The following is a 20,852-nucleotide window of genomic DNA, read 5'->3' as shown; positions in this document are numbered from 1 at the left end:
TATAAAAAAATATAAACAAAAATGTGACAGTCTGGTTACTAAATTAAGTGTGGTGGTTGGAGTAGCGGAGTCTATGGTTTACCACATGTACAATCTTTCTGGGTGACCAATTCACTAATGGGCAATGACAGAAAAAGGAAAATGTTATTATGATATTAATTAAACAAATACACTTTTATAAGAGATTTTCTGAAGGTATGAAATAAACCAACTTATCTGGTTATACTTATTTTTTAAGGTTTAGTTGACTGGACCATTCAGTTCATTAATTTTATGAATAATTTGAAAAAGGAAATGTTTCATTAGAAATTCTTTATTATAATTCTTAGTACCGTGGGTGGCATGTGTCCGATTAACTAGTGAAACAAATTAAAGAATAGTATGGTGATTAACAAATGACCACATTTTTAGGGATACTTATCTGTATGATTCCAGTTTGAAAAAAAAAAAGAAAAAAAGAGGAGATTATTTATATAGCATCATGTTAAACATGTATATGTAGATTATAGACTCGATGTTCTTTAATATCATTGCATCATAACACAGTATCATTGTATTGAGAATGCAACAACGATACAAATATATTGTCTTTTTTAAATAATCCATGTGTGTGTGATCAAATCAAACCTTTGAGATACCATCAAGCATATTTGATTTTGCAGAGTTACATGAGATATATTATGACCATGCATGCTTTGTAGTCGCGATATCGGTGTAACATTCTATGACGAATATCGGTATAAACCGGCCGAATCAACTGATTAATGAAAGTATGTAATGGTATCGAATTTTTAAAAAATAATTATAAACCGACCGATACGTCACGTATCGACCGATACGATGATCTATAATTACTTGATTTATAAACGGTAATAGTGCCGTTATATATAGTTGGGTGTTTCCGGTTAGCATCCTCATTTGTAGAAGATGGATGCAAGCTCCAAAAAAAAAAAATAATAAAATAAAAAAATAAAATGGGGCAAACTCACATGCAATAGATTAACAATTCCTTTCATTTGTAAGCATTTGACATAACATATCTAAAAAAAAAACTTTTGAACTCGGTTACAAGTTGATTTTTCCAGCTATAATATGGAATTCGATTTCATGATTGAACTTACCAGCGAAAAATAAAAAATCTTTAAAATTTCTTTTACAACTAGATTTTTATATAGAATTTAGTTTAATAGTTCGCCAATAACTTTTATATTTTAAATTAATGAATACATATATAAACCATACATTATTCTACATGAAATTATATATATATATATATATAGAACTTATGTTAATTTCTCGAATATAATATTGCTTATAAATTTCGTGTAGAATTTATGTTTAAATTTCAAGGAACAAACAATCACATCGATGTTGCGACACCATTTACATACATGTGTGTAACTCCTCAATACGACGGAACAATTTAATATGAAATTAAAAATATATTATAGTAATGTAGAAAAGATATTGAGCCATTAGTCAAGATACAGAACTTGGAAAATACATCTCTGTACATAGACATAAAAGAGTTTCAAAGTCAACAATATGTAGAAAATTAAACCAGCACAACATCCCCACTATCACACACAAACAATATAAAAGTAACACCAAAAACTCCCAAAACCACTCACCCCTCCTCCACCCAACACCTCTCTAGCTTCCACCCCCAAAATTCCAAGCTCCAACCATGGTGGAGAGGGAGCAAGCCAGACCCCTAGCCCCGGCCAGCGAGCGGCCGAGCAGCGATGACGATGAGACCGTTCTGGACCAAAAAGCCCTACGTCGCAAAAAATGCATCAAGTGCTGTGGGTGCATAGCAGCCCTATTGCTCATCGAAGTGGTGGTGGTCATAATTTTGATCTTCACCGTGTTCAAAGTCAAGGACCCTGTCATAAAAATGAACGGTGTCACGGTGGACAAGCTCGACCTCATCAACGGAACCACGCCGCGTCCGGGCTCCAACATGTCGTTAACGGCCGACGTATCGGTCAAGAATCCGAACGTGGCGTCGTTCAAGTACAGCAACACCACCACGACGCTGTACTATCGCGGCACCATGATCGGAGAGGCGAGAGGGCCACCGGGACAGGCCAAGGCGAGACGGACCATGAGGATGAATGTAACAGTGGACATAATCACGGACAGTCTCGTGACTAACCCTAGTTTGAGTAGTGATTATAAGTCCGGGCTGTTGACTATGACCAGCTTCACTAGGGTTGGTGGGAGGGTCACTATCATGAAGATCATCAAGAAACATGTTATTGTGAAGATGAATTGCAGCATGACTATTAATATCACCAGCCAGTCAATTCAAGAACAGAAATGCAAGAGGAAAGTCAAGCTCTAGGGTATGGTTTTGATTATTATTATTGCTGTAATTTTATTTTTGTGGATTTATAGTGATCTTAATTAGTGGATTATGAGATTAACTAGAATGTATAATATGATCCGGATTGTTCTCTCTCTCTCTCTCTCTTTTCCTCCCCTTCTCTACTTGTAATATTGGGTTGTTATATTATATGATCTTTTTTGTTTCTCAATACTTCTTTTTTTTTTTGTTGGTATTATCTCAATTTTAAGTGGTCCTAAACTCCCAATTCATTTGAATTTAATTTAATTAATTATCTTGTCTGTCCCAAACATTGGGAAATTCATGAAACTTAAAGTTCCAAAAGTAAAACACCTCTCCTTATAAGATTTTTGTATGTATAGAACTATGTATGATTATGTGCTAAAGGTACTTTGAATCTTTGATGTTAAGCACGTGACATGATTACCTCTATATGAAATGAAAGGTAGACGTATTGAAGACAGATTTTAAGTGCAACATTTTTTTTTTTTTTTTTTCTATTTAATCCCAATTATTTACCCAAAAAAATTCTTTAGAATTTGGTTTTATCACCTTTTCTATGTATATATATTTATATATATGTCCAATCGACGATGTATACTTGAGGCATCAAAGCCACCGGTTCCTTTATTCAAAGAACACTTAATTAGTGATTGGATCAATCCACCCAACTTGATTAATTAAGTTGTTTTTACAATAAAATTTGAAAAGGGGGATAATTTTACACTAGTCAAAGGAATCTATAATACTCACTCTCAGTGTGTGTTTATATATATATATATATATAGAGAGAGAGAGAGAGAGAGAGAGAGAAAGAGAGAGAGAGGTGTCAAAAAGGAACAAAAAACAGAGTAAAAAGACAAGCTCCAATAGATATTTTCCTTTGTGATGTAGGCTTCTAGAACGCATCATCTTCTCATTGTTTGAAATTATTTCTTGAAGCACGTTGCTTTCGTGTGTTTATTTAACATAAAGTTTAGGTAGGCAACTGCAATGCCGAACCCATTTTTATAATTAAGGAGGTTCATTGACCAATTCCCCTAAAGCGTGGCAAAATCAAAGACCCATAATTCATGTGAACTTTTGACCTAGAATCAAAATATATATGTGTGTGTGTGTATACGCATGCTTGTGTGTGTAAATTGAATATATAATAATAAATATGAGCATATGACTTTATATTAAGTTATTGGGTATATGTGAAATTTCTCCTCAAAATAAAAACTAACAACCTTTTTAGGATGTCAGTGGTCACCAATATGTTCAACTCGATGACTTTTAATTTTTTTTTTCCAATGACACCAAAAATTGTTAGTAGGGAGAAGTGAAATGAAGGAATTGTGATTAGACATCCCATAGAGAAAGGAATATATCTCTTATTTTTTGTTTAGTTAAATTGAAGGAAAAGTAAAAATGAAAAATGAAGTGACATTTTTTTTTTTTTTTATTTGGTTAGAAGGAAGGCATGAGAACTTTTATATATTTTTACCAATATTCATTATATGTGTGAAAGAAGGGTTTAACAAGTAATTTTGAAAGTAAAGGTTAAAATTTGTGTTATATATTTGTAGGATAGCGTCTCTTCATTTCCTTCTTCTTTTGCCCAATTTTAATATAATAAAAAAAAACTTTCTAAAAGTATGATTAAGAAAGATGTTTTATTACTCCTTACTTTCTCACTTTCTTCCCACCCTTCTAATCAAACACATAAAACTTTATCTATCCCTCTTATTTCATCCTTACTCAATTCTTTCTTTCAATCAAACATAGAATTAGTGTACGTAATTTTCTAAAACTATGGTCATTGCATTTCTATCTTACTTCTATATTGAAGGACTCTTCAAACTCGAATTAAATTATCGCAATTCTTGATGGGTGTCTCAAATCCACCTGCAATAAACAGAGAATGTTATACACTCCTAATCAGAGAAAAAGTGGAAAGTATATAGCTAAAAATGATTTTGAAAGGAAAAAATTTTGTGCATTTGTAAAATGGAAAGGATATCATTTTATGTCAAAATCAGAAATGAATTTTGCATTAAAATTAAGTCAAATCTGTTTATAAAAAAAATAATAATAATAAAAATAAAGTTAAATCTGTAATTTTCCATCATTTTATGTGACATTAATTGCCCATTGAAAAAAATAGGCCATTCCATTTTCAGGTGGGGCAGATGGGGATAGTTTTATATATAAGCAGCGGCAATTGACGGCAATATGGTTTAATAATTATTCGTTAGATGTAGACACAGAACAGCCCATTGTTGCAGCTCCATACACAAACATGTATTGAGTAGGTATCTCCATGAATCATGAATTGTCATCTTTTATTATTATTAAGAGAAATTGTGAGTTTTTTTTATTGCGTGGAGTACTACATAGGTATCTCTTGGGCATTAAAAAATTTCCTCTTCGATATATATATATATGATTTTAAAATAGCTGTGCTTTATTAACCAAGATTTAGCTTACAGGCCTTACACTGCCCAATTGGATAATATCAAAATCCAAAAGTAGGCCCAAAGGGAAGCCCAAATAATCATTAATGACCATCTCTGTTTCGAAAGCTAAGTATTAAATGCAGTAGCTGGAATACCCACCCACCTTCCCGAGAAAAAAAAAAAAAAAAAGAAAAAAAAATCTGACCCCTATTCCCCCTCTCTCTCTCCTCCCACTAACAAATGGAAAACCCCACCACCCCACTCCCCTCCCAATGTCCTACACCTCCTCCACCAGCAGCACTTCTGCTGCGACCATCACCACCGCCACCGGCGGCGTACCCCCACCCGCCAGTGTCATCACCCAAAACCTGACCAACATCGGCCTCGGCTACGCTATCGCCATCGCCCTCGGCTTCCTCGTCCTCCTCTCCACCGTCCTCTTAGCCTCCTACATCTGCTGTCGCGCCACCCGTCACCGCCATCACCACTCTCTCCAAAACCCTAACCGCAATTCCAACGGCTCCGAACACGGCATCGTCCTCCCCCGCATAATCTTCGTTGCCGAAGACGACGATGACAATGAGAGCAACGAGAACGCCGTCGTCGGACTCGACCAAACCGTCATCAATTCGTACCCGAAATATCCATTCTCGAAGGACTGTGGTGGTGGAGGCAATGATTCAGTGTGTCCGATCTGTTTGTGCGAGTATAAGGACGCGGAGATGCTTAGGATTATGCCTGAGTGTAGACATTACTTTCACTTGACTTGTATTGACGCGTGGTTGAAGCTGAACGCGTCGTGTCCGGTTTGCCGGAACTCGCCGCTTCCCACGCCGCTGTCGACGCCGCTCTCGGAGGTGGTGCCGCTGTCGCAGTATTCAAATGGTCGGAGGAGGTGATGGTTGATTTGTGATTTTGGGGATTATGTGGTTCATTAGATTGGATGTGTTTTGGAAAATGTTAAATTTTGGATAGTTAGGATTGGTGGGAATTGAAGGGTTTGATTATGGATTGTGATTTTTGTTTGATTGTAAAGCAGAGGTAGTGAAACACATGAGAATTCTTATGCTGTTGAATGTCAATGCAAAGATAGAGTTTAGTCTTTGACATTCACTCCTTATGGTTTAATTAATGAATTGTTTGTAAAATTACTTATATATATATATATCATATAATGTTGAATTCCTGATCTATGTAGGAAATTCTTAAATTTGTGATTGTAATTTGATTAAATTCAGATTTCTTCAATTCTAGTTCGTTAATCCCCAATTTTTTAGTCTGATAAAAATGTGGTTTTGACATGCGTGCCTCATTGTTTTAACTTTCCTCTAAGCAGGTGCTCATTGCTATATGTATTTCTTAATTTATACTACGAATTTCAATTATGGGACACAAAGAGTTTGGAGTTGAGAAAAACAGGGTTTGATATTGCAAATGGTCTTTTGGTTTGTTTGCTACTTTCTCTGTTAATGTGTGCATTTATCAATGCACATGGAACCTAAAAAAAAATGTCAACGCTTTCTTCAAGAATCATGATTCCCATGCCATATGACCTTATTATATGAGTAAAAGTAACCTTGCTTGTATTTCCATTCTTTTATCTTCTTCCTGCTACTCATCCATTGAATATGTATTATTTGTTAATACAGGTAGAGTCCAAGCGACACGCCGTGGAGTGCAATGCAAATAATGTTGGTAATACTTGTGTTGAATTTTAAATATGTTATTTCTTTTCTCCGGTAAGAGAAAATTTTAGATATTTTTTAATGCAATTAAGTATTTGGCAATTGCTCTGATTCTTTATATTTGATATGACACATTGATTAGTGAATACAGTATGTGAGTTATGCAACCAATAAGATGCTTGATTGCTTATTTGTATTGAAACTTAGTCAAGGAATGGAGTGCTGCTTGATCAGATGGTTAGGTTGTGACTACAACTGCATTGTTTTTTTGCCCCACATCACATCCTCTGAATTATATTATTGTCAAATGTGATAGTGAGATTGACATGTCTAATGTAGAATATGCATGAGACTACAGGACAGAACAATTGTGGAGTTGACTAACTTTCTTCAACTGCTACAAGTTTTGTAGAGCTGAATTTCTCAGTAAGCAATATTATGTAGTACTTGGGAAATCTTCTCGAGGAAAATAAAAAAAGAGAATAAAGAACTCTAAATGATACTAAGAAAATAGAGGCGGTGAGCTCTGATCTCAAGATCCTCTTCTCTTTCTTTGACCTTTTTCTTCTTCTTTTTTTATTAATTTTAATATATGAAGTGGGTCAAACTCTTCTTCCCCATTTCTCCAGCCACAGCATTCAACTTCAAGTTTCAGGTACTCTGCATATTGTTCTTTCACTTATTTCCTTTTCAATTTCATAACTGCCATTACCAAAAGAAAACCATAATAGATTGTAGAGTTTGAATGTTTTCCTTGATCTTGTAAACATCGTTGAATTTTCGTGATTTATATAATTGTTTAGTGTTGTTGTATCTGATATGGATCTGAGATGTGAATCATATTGAATTTTTCAGATCCATTGTTTCTCAGCGATGAGGAAAACAAATGTTCTAACAAAATTACAAACGTGGAGAGGGAAACGTAGGTTTATATTTATACTGTGCACACTTGCTCTTCTGGTCTGTATGGCTACCCTGTCAAACTTCTACTCTGTTAGGACTTTTCTTATATCTGATGCATTCTGCAAACATGGTAATCTTGTGAGCCGTGGCGGGACTGATATTGATGTAATAAGATTGACTGTGGAAACTGTCATTCAAAAAATCCAGCAAGAAATTAGTGATATGAGAGACTTGCGAGTGAATTCATCATCTTCTGAGTTGAGATACAATAGATTCCTTGCAGATATTTTGGGACTGGTTGGGTCAGTGCAGGCATCTCTAGTTGAAAGGACGCAGCAGCAAGATGGTGAGATCAGAGCAATGCAACATCCCCTATCAAGACCACAGAATTCATCCAATGAACCTGGTGAATACTTCTTGATTGAAGAGATTCGCAAGTATGTTAGGATCAAACCCAACCGATTAGGGAAGCAGAACTTCATGGGAGCTAATGGAACCTTCACTAGCATTGGCCACGCTTGTTTCGCTATGAAGAAAGAGCTTGAAGAGTACATGGACTACGACATCGGCGAAATCTGCAAAGATGATTGGAAACTAGCTCAGAAGCTGATGGTTCATGGGTGCGATCCGCTGCCAAGGAGGAGGTGCTTCTCCAGGGCTCCTCAACTATACAGCAAGCCTTTGCCTATCAATGAATCCATGTGGAAGCTCCCAGATAACCGAAATGTGCGATGGAGTCAGTACAGGTGCAAGAACTTCACTTGCCTGGCTACCCAGTCAACTCGAAAGGGGTTCTTCAAGTGCTCGGATTGCTTCAATCTTACTCATCACGAAATGCCCAGATGGATCAAGCCTGCGTATCAGGACCCAAATTCAAACCTTTCTTCAGATTTTGTTATACCTGAAGTGCTTCATTTGAAGCCTGGAGAGATGAGAATTGGACTGGATTTCAGTGTGGGTACCGGTTCATTCGCTGCTAGAATGAGAGAGTACAATGTCACAGTAGTTTCCGCAACTATCAATCTGGGGGCACCCTTCAGTGAAATGATCGCTCTTCGTGGACTCGTCCCTCTTTACTTGACAATCAATCAAAGACTTCCCTTTTTTGATAATACTCTGGATTTGATTCACACGACAAGGTTTCTCGATGGCTGGATAGATTTTGTGCTCTTGGACTTTGTATTGTTTGATTGGGACAGAGTTTTGAGGCCAGGAGGCCTGCTATGGATTGATAGCTTCTTCTGTGCAAAGGCCGACTTGGATGATTATTTGGAAGCTTTTAAAATGCTAAGGTATAAGAAGCATAAATGGGTTATTGTCCCAAAGCTCGATAAAGACGATGGAGAGGTGTTCTTCTCTGCTGTCTTAGAAAAGCCACCAAGACCATTCCGGTAACTCTACTGGAATATGATGATTGTTTTGTTTCTTGGTGTTCAAAATTTTTTGCATCTTAGAGCACTTGATGTTGATGGTTGAGTCATTGGATATGGGTAAGAATTTGTATCACAGGGTTGGTTTTTGTTTTTGACAAGATATCCAAAAGTGAGATTAAACCAAATTATTCTAGAGAAAAGAGCTGGTTAATGTAATATCATTTGAAATTAGTGTTGGAAAGATATATGTTTCATCATTTAAAATATGACAAACCTTATATTAATATGTCATGTGATAATTAACAATATGCTAAGAAATTATTAATTAAATATACAACTCTATATTTAATTAAATATGCAAAATAAGGCAATAAAATAATAATAATATACAAAGAATGAACCTTGACCGAGGCTAGTATTGGATATTATGTCCTTAAGACAGATTCGCCCCGCTATGGTGCTAACGGACTCAGTGGCGTCTATCTCCCACGATACAACGGTCTATATCCACCAGTAGCAGCACTACAAACTCGTGAATACGGCGAACCTCATCCGTGTAATACTCTCTCTGACTTAAAAATGCATCTATATACTATATAAATGCTGAATTAGGTGCAATCCAAACCAAATGGTTCGAACCAATCTTAATATGGCTCGATGAAATTGAATTAATGTCTAAGTGGTTTGGACCACTTAACCTATGATTTGAACCCACTTGGGTTCGGTTCAAGTTTAGAGAGGGAAATAGAATAAATTGAAAAATGAATGATTTGCAAATGATCCAAAGGGGGGTATTTATAGGTAACAAGGTGCCTTTTCGGATTGGGTGCAACCCTTTGGAAAAAACTAAAAATTAGTTTTTAATTAATGTGCCTTTTCGGATTAGGTGTGTCTCTTCATCATTGGACACAACCATTTATATGTGTCTCTTCACACTGGACACATCCACTCCAATTGGTTGCAATGGTTCACATTGTGTCTGTTCACCAATGAACACATCCACTCTAATAGGTTACAATGGTTCACATGGTGTCTGTTCATCAATAAACACATCCACTCCAATAGGTTGCAATGGTTCACATGAATAGTTATGTCTGTTGGTTTTGAGTTGCAACCCTTTAGAAACAGATGCAACTCTTTAAAAAGCAGATGCAACCCTTTAGAAATAGATGCAACCCTTTGGAAAAAAAAACTAACTTTTAATTTAAATTCAAAAACTAACCACCCATTTAAATAAGCCCAGCCTAAAATTAAAGACCCAATTCAAGATTCCATTTAGTAAAAAGAATAATTGAACTTTACAATTAGGCGTAAGCCCAAGCCCAAGCCCAAATTTGGCTTATTTAAATTTCAATTAGTTTCAACATTTTTTCCATGTGGGACAAACACTTCCCACATTTTGCATACCCATTAAGACTTATCAAAACACCACACTTTGGAGCTAATTTCTCATTCACCAGGAAACGGATTTGAGAAAGTAAATATACCACATTCATCTCCTTGCGGAGAGAAACGCGCTCATCTAGAGATTCGTAAAAAATTATTAGTGGAATCTATTCCAAATCTCATCCAAAGTTTATATTTTTAATACCTTCGTTTCCAACAATCCCCCACTTGAATAGAAATTTGCGTAAAATGCAAAAGATGATCTTGCAGACACTAGAGAGAGTATAGTCGGAAAGTTACTATATCAGGATAGGTAGCTTTTGGCTTTGAACCTTCCCTAGTGTATTGCTATCGGATTTACTGGCTAACCAATGAACGCGATGTCTTGAACTGTTCAGCCGTTTGTGTAAACCAAGATAATAACAAACACACAATACATTTCCTCACAAAGTTGGTTCTCATTGTTGTGTTCATTTTGGCCCTAAACAACTCCTGGTATTCAATGAGTGCTCCAGAAAATTTAGTCTTTATAGTTTTCATAGAAGCGGCCACACTTCACACTCATATAGGTGACTTCTTATTAAGAGTATCTTACCATACCCCACTTGAATTTTCAAGGTATAAGAGTCATTAAAAGCGTAGCTTATCCTAATCCTCACTGTAGGTAGCACTGTCTCATCATAGAAATGAGCAGAAGATTTATATCTTCCTAGTGCTTCTGGTGAGTCATTCAGAATTTCTGTTGTCCCTTTGAACCTAGATCTTGAGATCTCCAGTCAGCTAGGTTGGGTTTCCATTAAGATTACTTGTTAGCTTTTGGCTTTTAATCCCATTCCCCTCGATGATCTGTACAATTGCTCTCTAATACAACCCTCAATTTTATATGTAGCCACATGGTTGTATATAGAAATATTATACTCTGTAGAGATTTCCCCAATAGAGAGCAAATGTATACTTTGTGCCCTAAAATAGCTTATTGTTAGCAATATCCTTTTCTTTAGTAGTACAAGTGTAAACTTACTTTGAAATGTCCTTTAGGTGAAGTTTGTTGACTTTCCTATTTGATTTATTCAAAGTTTTTAACTTTAAGTTATATTAAGAACATACAACCACACCTTTAATTTTAAAGACATATCCACTTTTTGGATTTGGAGTCTTTAATATCCTTCATCCAGATTGTATCACTGTTATACTTCTAATTTAGTTAGATACCTCGATCTATGCAATATTGGACTCAGGGTGTATCTTAACTACCTAATTTATTGTTTTTTAGTGATCCTATCCTGGATTAAAAATGTGTAATTAAACACAGTTATTAAAATGCCTTGCAATCTCAACCAATGATATACTTTGATTAGTATTTATATTTGAGATTTACATCTACAAAAGTTAGTTAGGCTTTTGTTATCATAACTAGTATTATCTCAATCTCACTCTATTGAGAATATACTACTATATTATCAGATGTTAAATCTTTCATATCAAATATACTAATTAGTATATCATTAATTTTTTTAAGGCATACAATGACTTATGCATCACATTTATGTCATTATCTTGGCACCAGCTTGAATCCACTCAAGGACTTCTAAGCTTGCACACTTTACTCTTCAACTAGAACAAATAACTCAATTCTTCCACTAGAAAAAGAACTCTTCTAGTTATTCCATAATATTTTTCTCGTATAAAATAATATGCACTATTGTTGTAATACTATAAATGATTTTTGGTTTTATCCAGAATATCTTAGAATTAAGAACACCCACATTTATAAATATTTCTTATTTGATGAGGTAACTCGTATCAAATTTTATCTATGGACAATTTTCCCCACTTTGGGATAATCCTAAAATTATTTATATGTGATATATTTCTTATAATTTTCCAACACATGGAATACCATATATTAAATATTTCATCCCATTTACCTTTCCAAGGTTCTATATTCGCTTCTCAACAAGCATGTATAACAGTCTCTAGTGCATATATACTCACTTTATCTCTAGCATATTCTTATAATAATTCACCGACATTACCGTGAATTAATGCTAAAGATATTAATTACAATGTGTTCTAATTAATATTTACTTCTACATCTCTTGTATTTATTAATTGAGTTATTCATATTTAGGTTCATGTTAAGACAATCATATTAACATGTCATAACCTTTCATATGTCACACATCACATAACTCAATCATTTAAGCAAATAATTCTCTTATTATTTAAGCTTTAGATACAATCATCACATAGTGAGCACTCACTTCTCAGCTATCATTACTAGTTAAAAGTGAGTTCTTAGATATCATTACTAACTTAGATTAAGTACACTCCTCATATCTCACTACTAGGTTATGATGAGCACCCACTTCTCAGCTATTATCGCTAACTTGAAGTTAAGTTTGTTTAGCTATCAATTCTAATAGCTCATAACTTTAGTACACACTTATCTAAGTAGTCTACCTTGGTAGTAGAGTAATTTGTTTTGAAGAATATTCTTCAAAAACTACTACTTATAAGTACTACTATTCCCTCATATATGAGCAGATATGATGTATAACTCAAATAGCTTATTGCTAAAATGGTTACTCATTACCCTCTTGTTTTTTATTACCAAGTAGAGATCAAGAACCAACTAAAAGATTTCCATCTTCCTCTTAGGTTTTGTGCACCTCATTAATCATTTTAACTTATAGCTAAGCTAACTAGTTTGCAACTCAGTAACATTTTAACTTTTAGCTAAATTGTACATTATAGCTAACTAGCTTGATTTAGCTTGTCTCAGTGTACTTGCTTACTGTATCCATAACATTTTCCATTAAACACTTTAAAGTTGTCGAAAAATCTTATCTTATTCGGCCCATTCACAGCTATACGTGTCTTTAAATACTAGTATAGATCTTTTTCCCTTGACTATCGGGAGAATTGACATAGCTAGACTAGTCATTTTTTGTCTGTTGTATTAAATACACAAACCAGTCATGAACTCATACAAAATTAATAATATCATACATTAAATCAACTATATTGTAAAATTAAATTACTATAAACATTAAGTAATTCAACTACATAGTTCAATATTATAATCTCAATTAAAAGTAAGCACTTATATAACTAATATTGAACTCACATAAATAATATTATACCATATGATTAATTATATCACATAACTAATCCAAGAAATAATAATATTTAGAAGAAGACTTTGCTTTAATAAACATGTTAGAAAATCAGGACCAAAAGATGTAGACGTTCTAGCCCACAAGAAAATGATATGCACTGATGTTATGAGCATAACCTATCAAATGTTTTATGTAACGATCCACTCCACCACATAGTATGATATTGTCTACATTAGGATCGAGCCCGCACGATTTTGTTATTGGGTTTTATCTCAAAAGGCCTTATACTAATTGGAGATAACACCACTACATAAAATCACTTTACCTTTTCCTTATGTAGGTGGTATGGGACTGTTCACCTATAGCTTGCTCAGTGTGGTCGCATATATGTGCCTCTTGTACTCGCTCACGGCACACCCACTCACAAGGTCACCACATTATAGGTCCCACTTTAACTTTCTTAGGAGTAGGAACTGCAACCTTAGTTAGACACTCCCACACTTCTAAAATTTATAAGAAGGTTTTTTGACCTTTCCATAATCATATGATGTTACGTTAGTTTCTTTTGAGTTATTTTATTGATAACATAATTTGCGGAAAGCAAAACTTCCCCCCATAAATTCTGAGTTAAACCAGAACTTGTCAACATAACATTCATTATTTCTTCGTGAATGATAGCATGTTCTGAATAAATATCAGCAATGATGATTCGTATTCATGAACTCTATCATTTCTTAATACCTTGTCAAGTTGATTCTCAACCTCATTTTTGTAATGTTTAAACATTTATAAGTCTTTATATTTGCTTCGTAACAGATATAGATAACATCATCTTGTGCAATCATTGATAAAAAGAATGAAATACCTTTTCCAATCTCTAGTTTGCACAAATTAAAGATAATATAATATACTACATAATATTATATTACAAGATTAAAATAATTCAACCAATATTGAATTATATAAATAATTCAATAATTTACTAATATAACATGCTTCAATTTCACATAATATTGAACACATTGTTAGGCGCTGAATGTTATACATTTTAGCTCCTTTACTTGCATATTTTATTTACTTAATAATAGTTTATTAGTGATTTTACATTATTTTATTATTTTTATTTACTTCAGGGCTTTAATTGTAAAATCAGTCAAGACTAGTGATTTTAAGCTTTAAAAGATGATATTCCGTAGGATCGAACAATGTTAAAGATCCAAGTCTAATTATACTTAGAAAATATTTCAAAAGAAGTTACAAGTTGATGAGAATTGGAAGAAGAAGAAAATGAAAACTCCTTCTCCAAAAAGAAAACTTTCGTCAAAGTTGGTAACTTGAACCCGTTATGGTAATATGGCTATATCTCTCTCTTCAAGTGTCAAAACGGCTAAATTCTCGTGTAGGTTGAAAGGAAATTCGAAGAGCTACAATTTTGTATTTCACGAGAATTCCCTAAAATAGCGTTTACCTTGTAAAAATTGGACTAGAAGTCTGTACGAATTTTGGAGTCCTTATTTGACAGAATTTCTATGTATGTCTCCTATATGAAAAGGGGAACTTTAGGGCTGATCTTTTATTATTTAAAGGGGATCTTATACAACATTGAATCATCATACAGAGGAGCTTGAGGCTGAGATCAGAAAGGAGCATTCAGAAGAAATAAGAGATCGATCCATAGCGGTGAAGATGTCTTCCTCAACCATAAAGAATTTCACTCCAGTCATGCTTGGCTAAACGCTTTGCTAGGGTTGTGATGTAGCCCTAGCTTAGCACACTGGTTTGATTGTAGTTAATTATTGGAGAACAATTTTTATCATGCATGATTGTGTAATCTATAGGATTTTTAATTGACTTTTCAATAAGAATCGGTTTTAGAGTTTTAATTCAATTACAAATATTTATCTATCTTGTCTTAGATATTTTAATCTTGTAATTGAACACAACTCATTCACTTCTTGTAGTTCTGAATGAGATGATTACACAATGGTTTTTATCTGAATATAATGTTAGAGATTTGATGGATTATGCCTAGAAAAGATAGACCATGCTACACCTTAGAGTAGAGTAGATAGGTAGATGGTTTATACCAATCGAGGATAGTCCATGCTTAGCTGTAAATTATATTATTTTCTAGCTGAATTAATATGTGCTTATAGCCATGATTAATTCACTGTGCATGTTATATGATATATCTCCAATTCCCTTTGACTATTATGATGATATGAGAATAAGTTGATTACCAGAGGATTGAATTGTGTTGTATATTTGTGGGTATCATCTCTGGAAACCCTCACGAGACTTCACTCGTCCACTAGGGGTAACCTAGGGGTTTAAAAGGCTTGTTGCATATGCTAAATGCAATCGTGATTCCCACGAAAGCGACATTTATGTTTTCTTTAATTTTATTACCACGGGACTAGCAATATCTAAGTTTGGGGGTGTGTTAAACGCTGAATGTTATACATTTTAACCCCTTTACTTGCATGTTTTATTTACTTAATAATAGTTTATTGGTGATTTTACATTGTTTTATTATTTTTATTTATTTCAAGGGCTTTAATTGTAGAATCAGTCAAGACTAGTGATTTTGAGCTTTAAAAGATGACATTCCGTGGGACCGAACAATGTTAAAGATCCAAATCTAATTACACTTAGAAAATATTTCAAAAGAAGTCACAAGTTGATGAGAATCGAAATAAGAAGAAAAGGAAAACTCCTTCTCCAAAAAGGAAACTTTCGTCAAAGTTGGTAACTTGAACCCGTTGTGGTACTATGGTTGTATCTCTCTCTTTAAGTGTCAAAACAGCTAAATTCTCGTGTAAGTTGAAAGGAAATTCGAAAAGCTACAATTTTGTATTTTACGAGGATTCCCTAAAACAGCTGTTTACCTTGTAAAAATTGGCCTAGAAGTCTGTACGAATTTTGGAGTCCTTATTTGACAGAATTTCTATGTATGTCTCCTATATGAAAAGGGGAACTTTAGGGTTGATCTTTTATTATTTAAAGGGGGTCTTATACAACATTGAATCATCATACAGAGGAGCTTGAGACTGAGATCAAAGAGGAGCATTCAGAAGAAAGAAGAGATCGATCCATGGCGGTGAAGATGTCTTCCTCAACCATGAAGAATTCTACTCCAGTCATGCTTGGCTAAACGCTTTGCTAGGGTTGTGATGTGACCCTAACTTAGCACCCTAGTTTGATTGTATTTAATTATTGCAGAATAATTTTTATCATGCATGATTGTGTAATCTATAGGGTTTTTGATTGAATTTTCAATAAGAATCGGTTTTAAAGTTTTAATTCAATTACAAATATTTTTCTATCTTGTCTTAGATACTTTAATCTTGTGATTAAACACAACTCATTCGCTTCTTATAGTTGTGAATGAGATGATTACACAATGATATTTCTCTGAATATAATGTTAGAGATTTGATGCATTATGCCTATAAAAGATATACCATGCTACACCCTAAAATAAAGTAGTTAGGTAGATGGTTTATACCAATCGAAGATAATCCATGCTTAGCTTTAAATTATATTATTTTCTAACTGAATTAATATTTGCTTGTAGCCATGATTAATTCCCTGTGCATGTTGTATGATATATCTCCAATAAATTGATACAATTGACTAGTGGTGCTACGTTAGTGGTGAAATTATACCCCTAGTCCTCTCTCTCTATTTTCTACATCATATTTGATCATCGTTCTTTAGTTTACTTTATTTTTCTACTTAGTTAATTTAGAATTAATCATCGCAATTCAATTATCCTACTTTCAAGTTAATTTTGGAATTTAAGAAATCTGTTGACAAATTTAATTTACACAAATCCCTTGGGTACGACACCCTTACAAGTAAACCCTATCTGCAAAGATTCGTGTACTTACGAGTGGTACATATAAATCTCACAACACACATCAATATTTAGCATATTATCATATAATAATGTATATAATATTATTTTATTATATCTCATTTATTAGTATAATCTCTACTTGTTTATATCTTAAATAAAAATATATAATAAAATATACGCAATGAGTAAATCTGTCTTAAGATTGTTAGAAAGATATATGCTTCATGTGACATTTAAGATATAACAAACCTTATACTAAGTGGTTTGAACCAATCTTAATATGGCTCGATGAAATTGAATTAGGGTCTAAGTGGTTTGAACCACTTAACCTATAATTTGAACCCACTTGGGTTGGGTTCAAGTCTAGAGAGGGAGATAGAAGAAATTGAAAAATGAATGATTTGCAAATGATTCAAAGGGGGGTATTTATAGGCAACAAGGTGCCTTTTCGAATTGGGTATAACCCTTTGGAAAAAACTAAAAAGTAGTTTTTAATTAATGTGCCTTTTCGGATTGGATGTGTCTCTTCATCATTGAACACAACCATTTATATGTGTCTCTTCACACTGGACACATCTACTCCAATTGGTTGCAATGGTTCACATGGTGTCTGTTCATCAATAGACACATCCACTCTAATAAGTTGCAATAGTTCACATGGTGTCTGTTTATCAATAGACACATCCACTCCAATAGGTTGCAATGGTTCATATGAATAGTTATGTCTGTTGGTTTTGAGTTAGAACCCGTTAGAATTAGATGCAACTCTTTGAAAAACAGATGCAACCCTTTAGAAATAGATGCAACCCTTTGGGAAAAAAAACTAATTTTTAATTTAAATTCGAAAACTAACCACCCATTTAAATAAGCCAGCCCAAAATTAAAGGCCCAATCCAAGATTTCATTTAGTAAAAAGAATAATTGGACTTTAAAATTAAGCCTAAGCCCAAGCCCAAGCCCAAATTTGGCTTATTTAAATTTCAATTAGTTTCAACATTTTTTCTATGTGGGACAAACACTTCTCACATTTTGCATACCCATTAAGGCTTACCAAAACACCACACTTTGGAGCTAATTTCTCATTCACCAGGAAACGGATTTGAGAAAGTAAATATACCACGTTTATCTCCTTGCGGAGAGAAACGCGCTCATCTAAAGATCTGTAAAAAATTATTAGCGAAATTTATTCCAAATCTCATCCAAAGTTAATATTTTTAATGTCCCCGTTTTTAACAATTAGTACAATGCTGATATGTTCAAAATTATTCGTAAATAGCCATAATGTGAACTTCAAATAAGTAGTGAAGTAGTAGTATTTGTTATGGCTGTTTATCAATGTTGGTGTGGTAAGAATGGCATGTGTAAATTACTTGTACAAGCAACTAGGACTGTAGTTCTTTTTAAACAAGTATTGGAACTAACTGATAGAGGATCATATTACATGGAAGCCTGATATTAATGCCACCCTCCCCTCTCTCATGATAATGGTTTCGAACCATCACTATTTGACACTCAAGCGAAAAATAAATTAAATAAAGCATACATATTTCTGAATTGTTTAGGTATCAAATAGTAATTGACTCGAGATTGATACTAAAGTTATGTAATAATTTCTGATATGAAATAGGATAGGACTTATATAGAATATGAGTCTCTTGGAATATGATCTTATGAATGGAATATAAATGGATATACATGATTAAATAATGATTTGAATCTGACAATTTGTTAAATTAACTAATCATGTAATGAATTAGATAAAGCATACATATTTCTGAATTGTTTAGGTATCAAATAGTAATTGACTCGAGATTGATACTAAAGTTATGTAATAATTTCTGATATGAAATAGGATAGGACTTATATAGAATATGAGTCTCTTGGAATATGATCTTATGAATGGAATATAAATGGATATACATGATTAAATAATGATTTGAATCTGACAATTTGTTAAATTAACTAATCATGTAATGAATTAGGTTAGTTGGATAATTGGATTTAACGAACAATATTTACACAAGTCAAATGAGTACCAACCGACCGGACCAAGTCTTTCACAAAACTTCAATAGGTTCCATCGCTCTTTTACTTCTTCATTTATTTTTTATTATTGATTTCATGTGCAGGGACTGTCATATGGCGATATCTCGTGATTTACTCTCCATTTATCAAGATAAATTCAAACAATAAGTACAAAATGTGAAGGAAGGGATTTTGATCCCACTATAATATCTAGATATTTTTTGAAGTAATTATGTGTCTTTTTAAGGAAAAGAGTACAGTTCAAATTTTACTTTAATATATAAATGGATAAATTACACGACTTCAGAAGTCTTATAATTTGACTGTGTGTGTTTAACAACAACAAATTTTATAAAATTATAATATTATTATTTTTTTAAAAATATATATAATTATATTATATTATAATAGTATAAGAGAATTAATGACTTATTACACTCAGTTATTTTTCTGCTATCAATGCACGAATTTAAGGGTAAGTTAATTTTTATTTTTTTATAGTTTGGTTAGCGGAAAATAAAAAGTTTGCTTGAATGGCAACTTCCAAAATAATTTTCTTAGTATAGCAGTTTGGTTATTACACGGCTAATTTTTAGCAATCAATGCAAGAATTTCGAAACTAGTTGATTTTTCTTAAAATGTTTCTTTCATGAAATACCTAAAAATTTTAGTTTTGTATCATTATATCATAATTTTTGTTATACCCTTGTCACTTGTTTAAAAAGAGAAGGTGCAAATTACCAAATCTATATTTGAACTATATATATATAGTAATTTGCACCTTTTCTTTTTAAACAAGTGACAAGGGTGTGTGTGTGTGTGTATATATACATACACCCAATTGTACAAGTTTATATTATTTTATTTTATTTTTATATTTATTACAGGATGTATATTATTTATTTGAGTAATGTGATATTCACACCGAATACATACAGTGAATTGCCTAACCGAATAATATTTAATTTTTCATATTTGTTGCATAATTGACCAATTAAACAAAATTATCCAATTAAAAGAGCAAGTCCAACAATTCACTACAATTATTTGGTGCAAGAATCATTTTCCTATTTAGTACTGAATTTATAAGGATAGTTTGACATGTAAATTATTTTCTTTTCATACTCTTGCTATCTAAATTAATTAAATAATATTTTTTTACTACAACCAATTGCATGATTGAAACTTAATTTTTCTTTTACTCTCTTTTCCTTTCCTGGATTTGGATCCTTTAAGTTATCTTAAGTTAAATTCATTACATATTAACACGTGGCATTTAAAATGTATCTATTAAACCACATCAACTAATTTAAAAGAAGTTTAAAAACTGCACCTTTTTTGGATAAGAAAATTTTCAAATTTTAACAACTGCCCCATAGATTTTGTGCTCTTGGACTTTGTATTGTTTGATTGGGACAGAGTTTTGAGGGCAGGAGGCCTGCTTTGGATTGATAGCTTCTTCCGTGCAAAGGCCGACTTGGATGATTATTTGGAAGCTTTTAAAATGCTACGGTATAAGAAGCATAAATGGGTTATTGTCCCAAAGCTCGATAAAGACGATGGAGAGGTGTTCTTCTCTGCTGTCTTAGAAAAGCCACCAAGACCATTCCTGTAACTCTACTGGAATATGATGATTGTTGTGTTTCTTGGTGTTCAAAATTTTTAGCATCTTAGAGCACTTGATGTTGATGGTTGAGTAATTGGAT

At 33.3% G+C, this 20,852-nt stretch overlaps 3 protein-coding genes across 4 annotated transcripts; all 3 read left to right on the top strand.

Moving 5' to 3' along the window:
* The first annotated feature begins 1,573 nt into the window (after window positions 1-1,573).
* LOC132298957 (uncharacterized) lies at window positions 1,574-2,540 on the top strand. The gene has a single exon (XM_059795346.1). The coding sequence runs from the start codon at window positions 1,688-1,690 to the stop codon at window positions 2,345-2,347; it is 660 nt and encodes a 219-aa protein (XP_059651329.1). The 5' UTR covers window positions 1,574-1,687; the 3' UTR covers window positions 2,348-2,540.
* Window positions 2,541-4,785: 2,245 nt separating this feature from the next.
* On the top strand, window positions 4,786-5,948 carry LOC132298956 (RING-H2 finger protein ATL68-like). Its single transcript, XM_059795345.1, has one exon. It carries the CDS (start codon window positions 5,064-5,066, stop codon window positions 5,688-5,690), a length of 627 nt encoding a protein of 208 aa, XP_059651328.1. The 5' UTR covers window positions 4,786-5,063; the 3' UTR covers window positions 5,691-5,948.
* Window positions 5,949-6,051: 103 nt separating this feature from the next.
* On the top strand, window positions 6,052-8,993 carry LOC132298955 (probable methyltransferase At1g29790). Of its 2 annotated transcripts, none has more exons than XM_059795343.1 (2): window positions 6,052-6,482; window positions 7,332-8,993. In XM_059795343.1, exons 1-2 carry the CDS (start codon window positions 6,420-6,422, stop codon window positions 8,772-8,774), a joined length of 1,506 nt encoding a protein of 501 aa, XP_059651326.1. In that variant the 5' UTR covers window positions 6,052-6,419; the 3' UTR covers window positions 8,775-8,993. The 2 variants fall into 2 exon arrangements, with proteins under 2 accessions (XP_059651326.1, XP_059651327.1); XM_059795344.1 differs by having other exon boundaries at window positions 6,445-6,486.
* The last annotated feature ends 11,859 nt before the right edge of the window (window positions 8,994-20,852 follow it).

The sequence above is a fragment of the Cornus florida genome, unplaced genomic scaffold (assembly GCF_030987335.1).
Source record: "Cornus florida cultivar Cherokee Brave unplaced genomic scaffold, ASM3098733v1 CherokeeBrave_3.0.0_Hap2_Chr03, whole genome shotgun sequence".
Taxonomy (NCBI): Eukaryota; Viridiplantae; Streptophyta; class Magnoliopsida; order Cornales; family Cornaceae; genus Cornus; species Cornus florida.
This window is presented reverse-complemented; position numbering and strand designations above follow the sequence as displayed.

What these genes read in the sequence shown, in the direction of transcription:
- LOC132298957 (XM_059795346.1), top strand. Translation starts at nt 1,688, where the DNA reads ATGGTGGAGAGGGAGCAAGCCAGACCCCTAGCCCCGGCCAGCGAGCGG.
- LOC132298956 (XM_059795345.1), top strand. Translation starts at nt 5,064, where the DNA reads ATGTCCTACACCTCCTCCACCAGCAGCACTTCTGCTGCGACCATCACC.
- LOC132298955 (XM_059795343.1), top strand. Translation starts at nt 6,420, where the DNA reads ATGTATTATTTGTTAATACAGGTAGAGTCCAAGCGACACGCCGTGGAG. An exon ending in TGGAGTGCAATGCAAATAAT is followed by an intron (nt 6,483 to 7,331) that starts GTTGGTAATACT and finishes TGAATTTTTCAG; the next exon opens with ATCCATTGTTTCTCAGCGAT.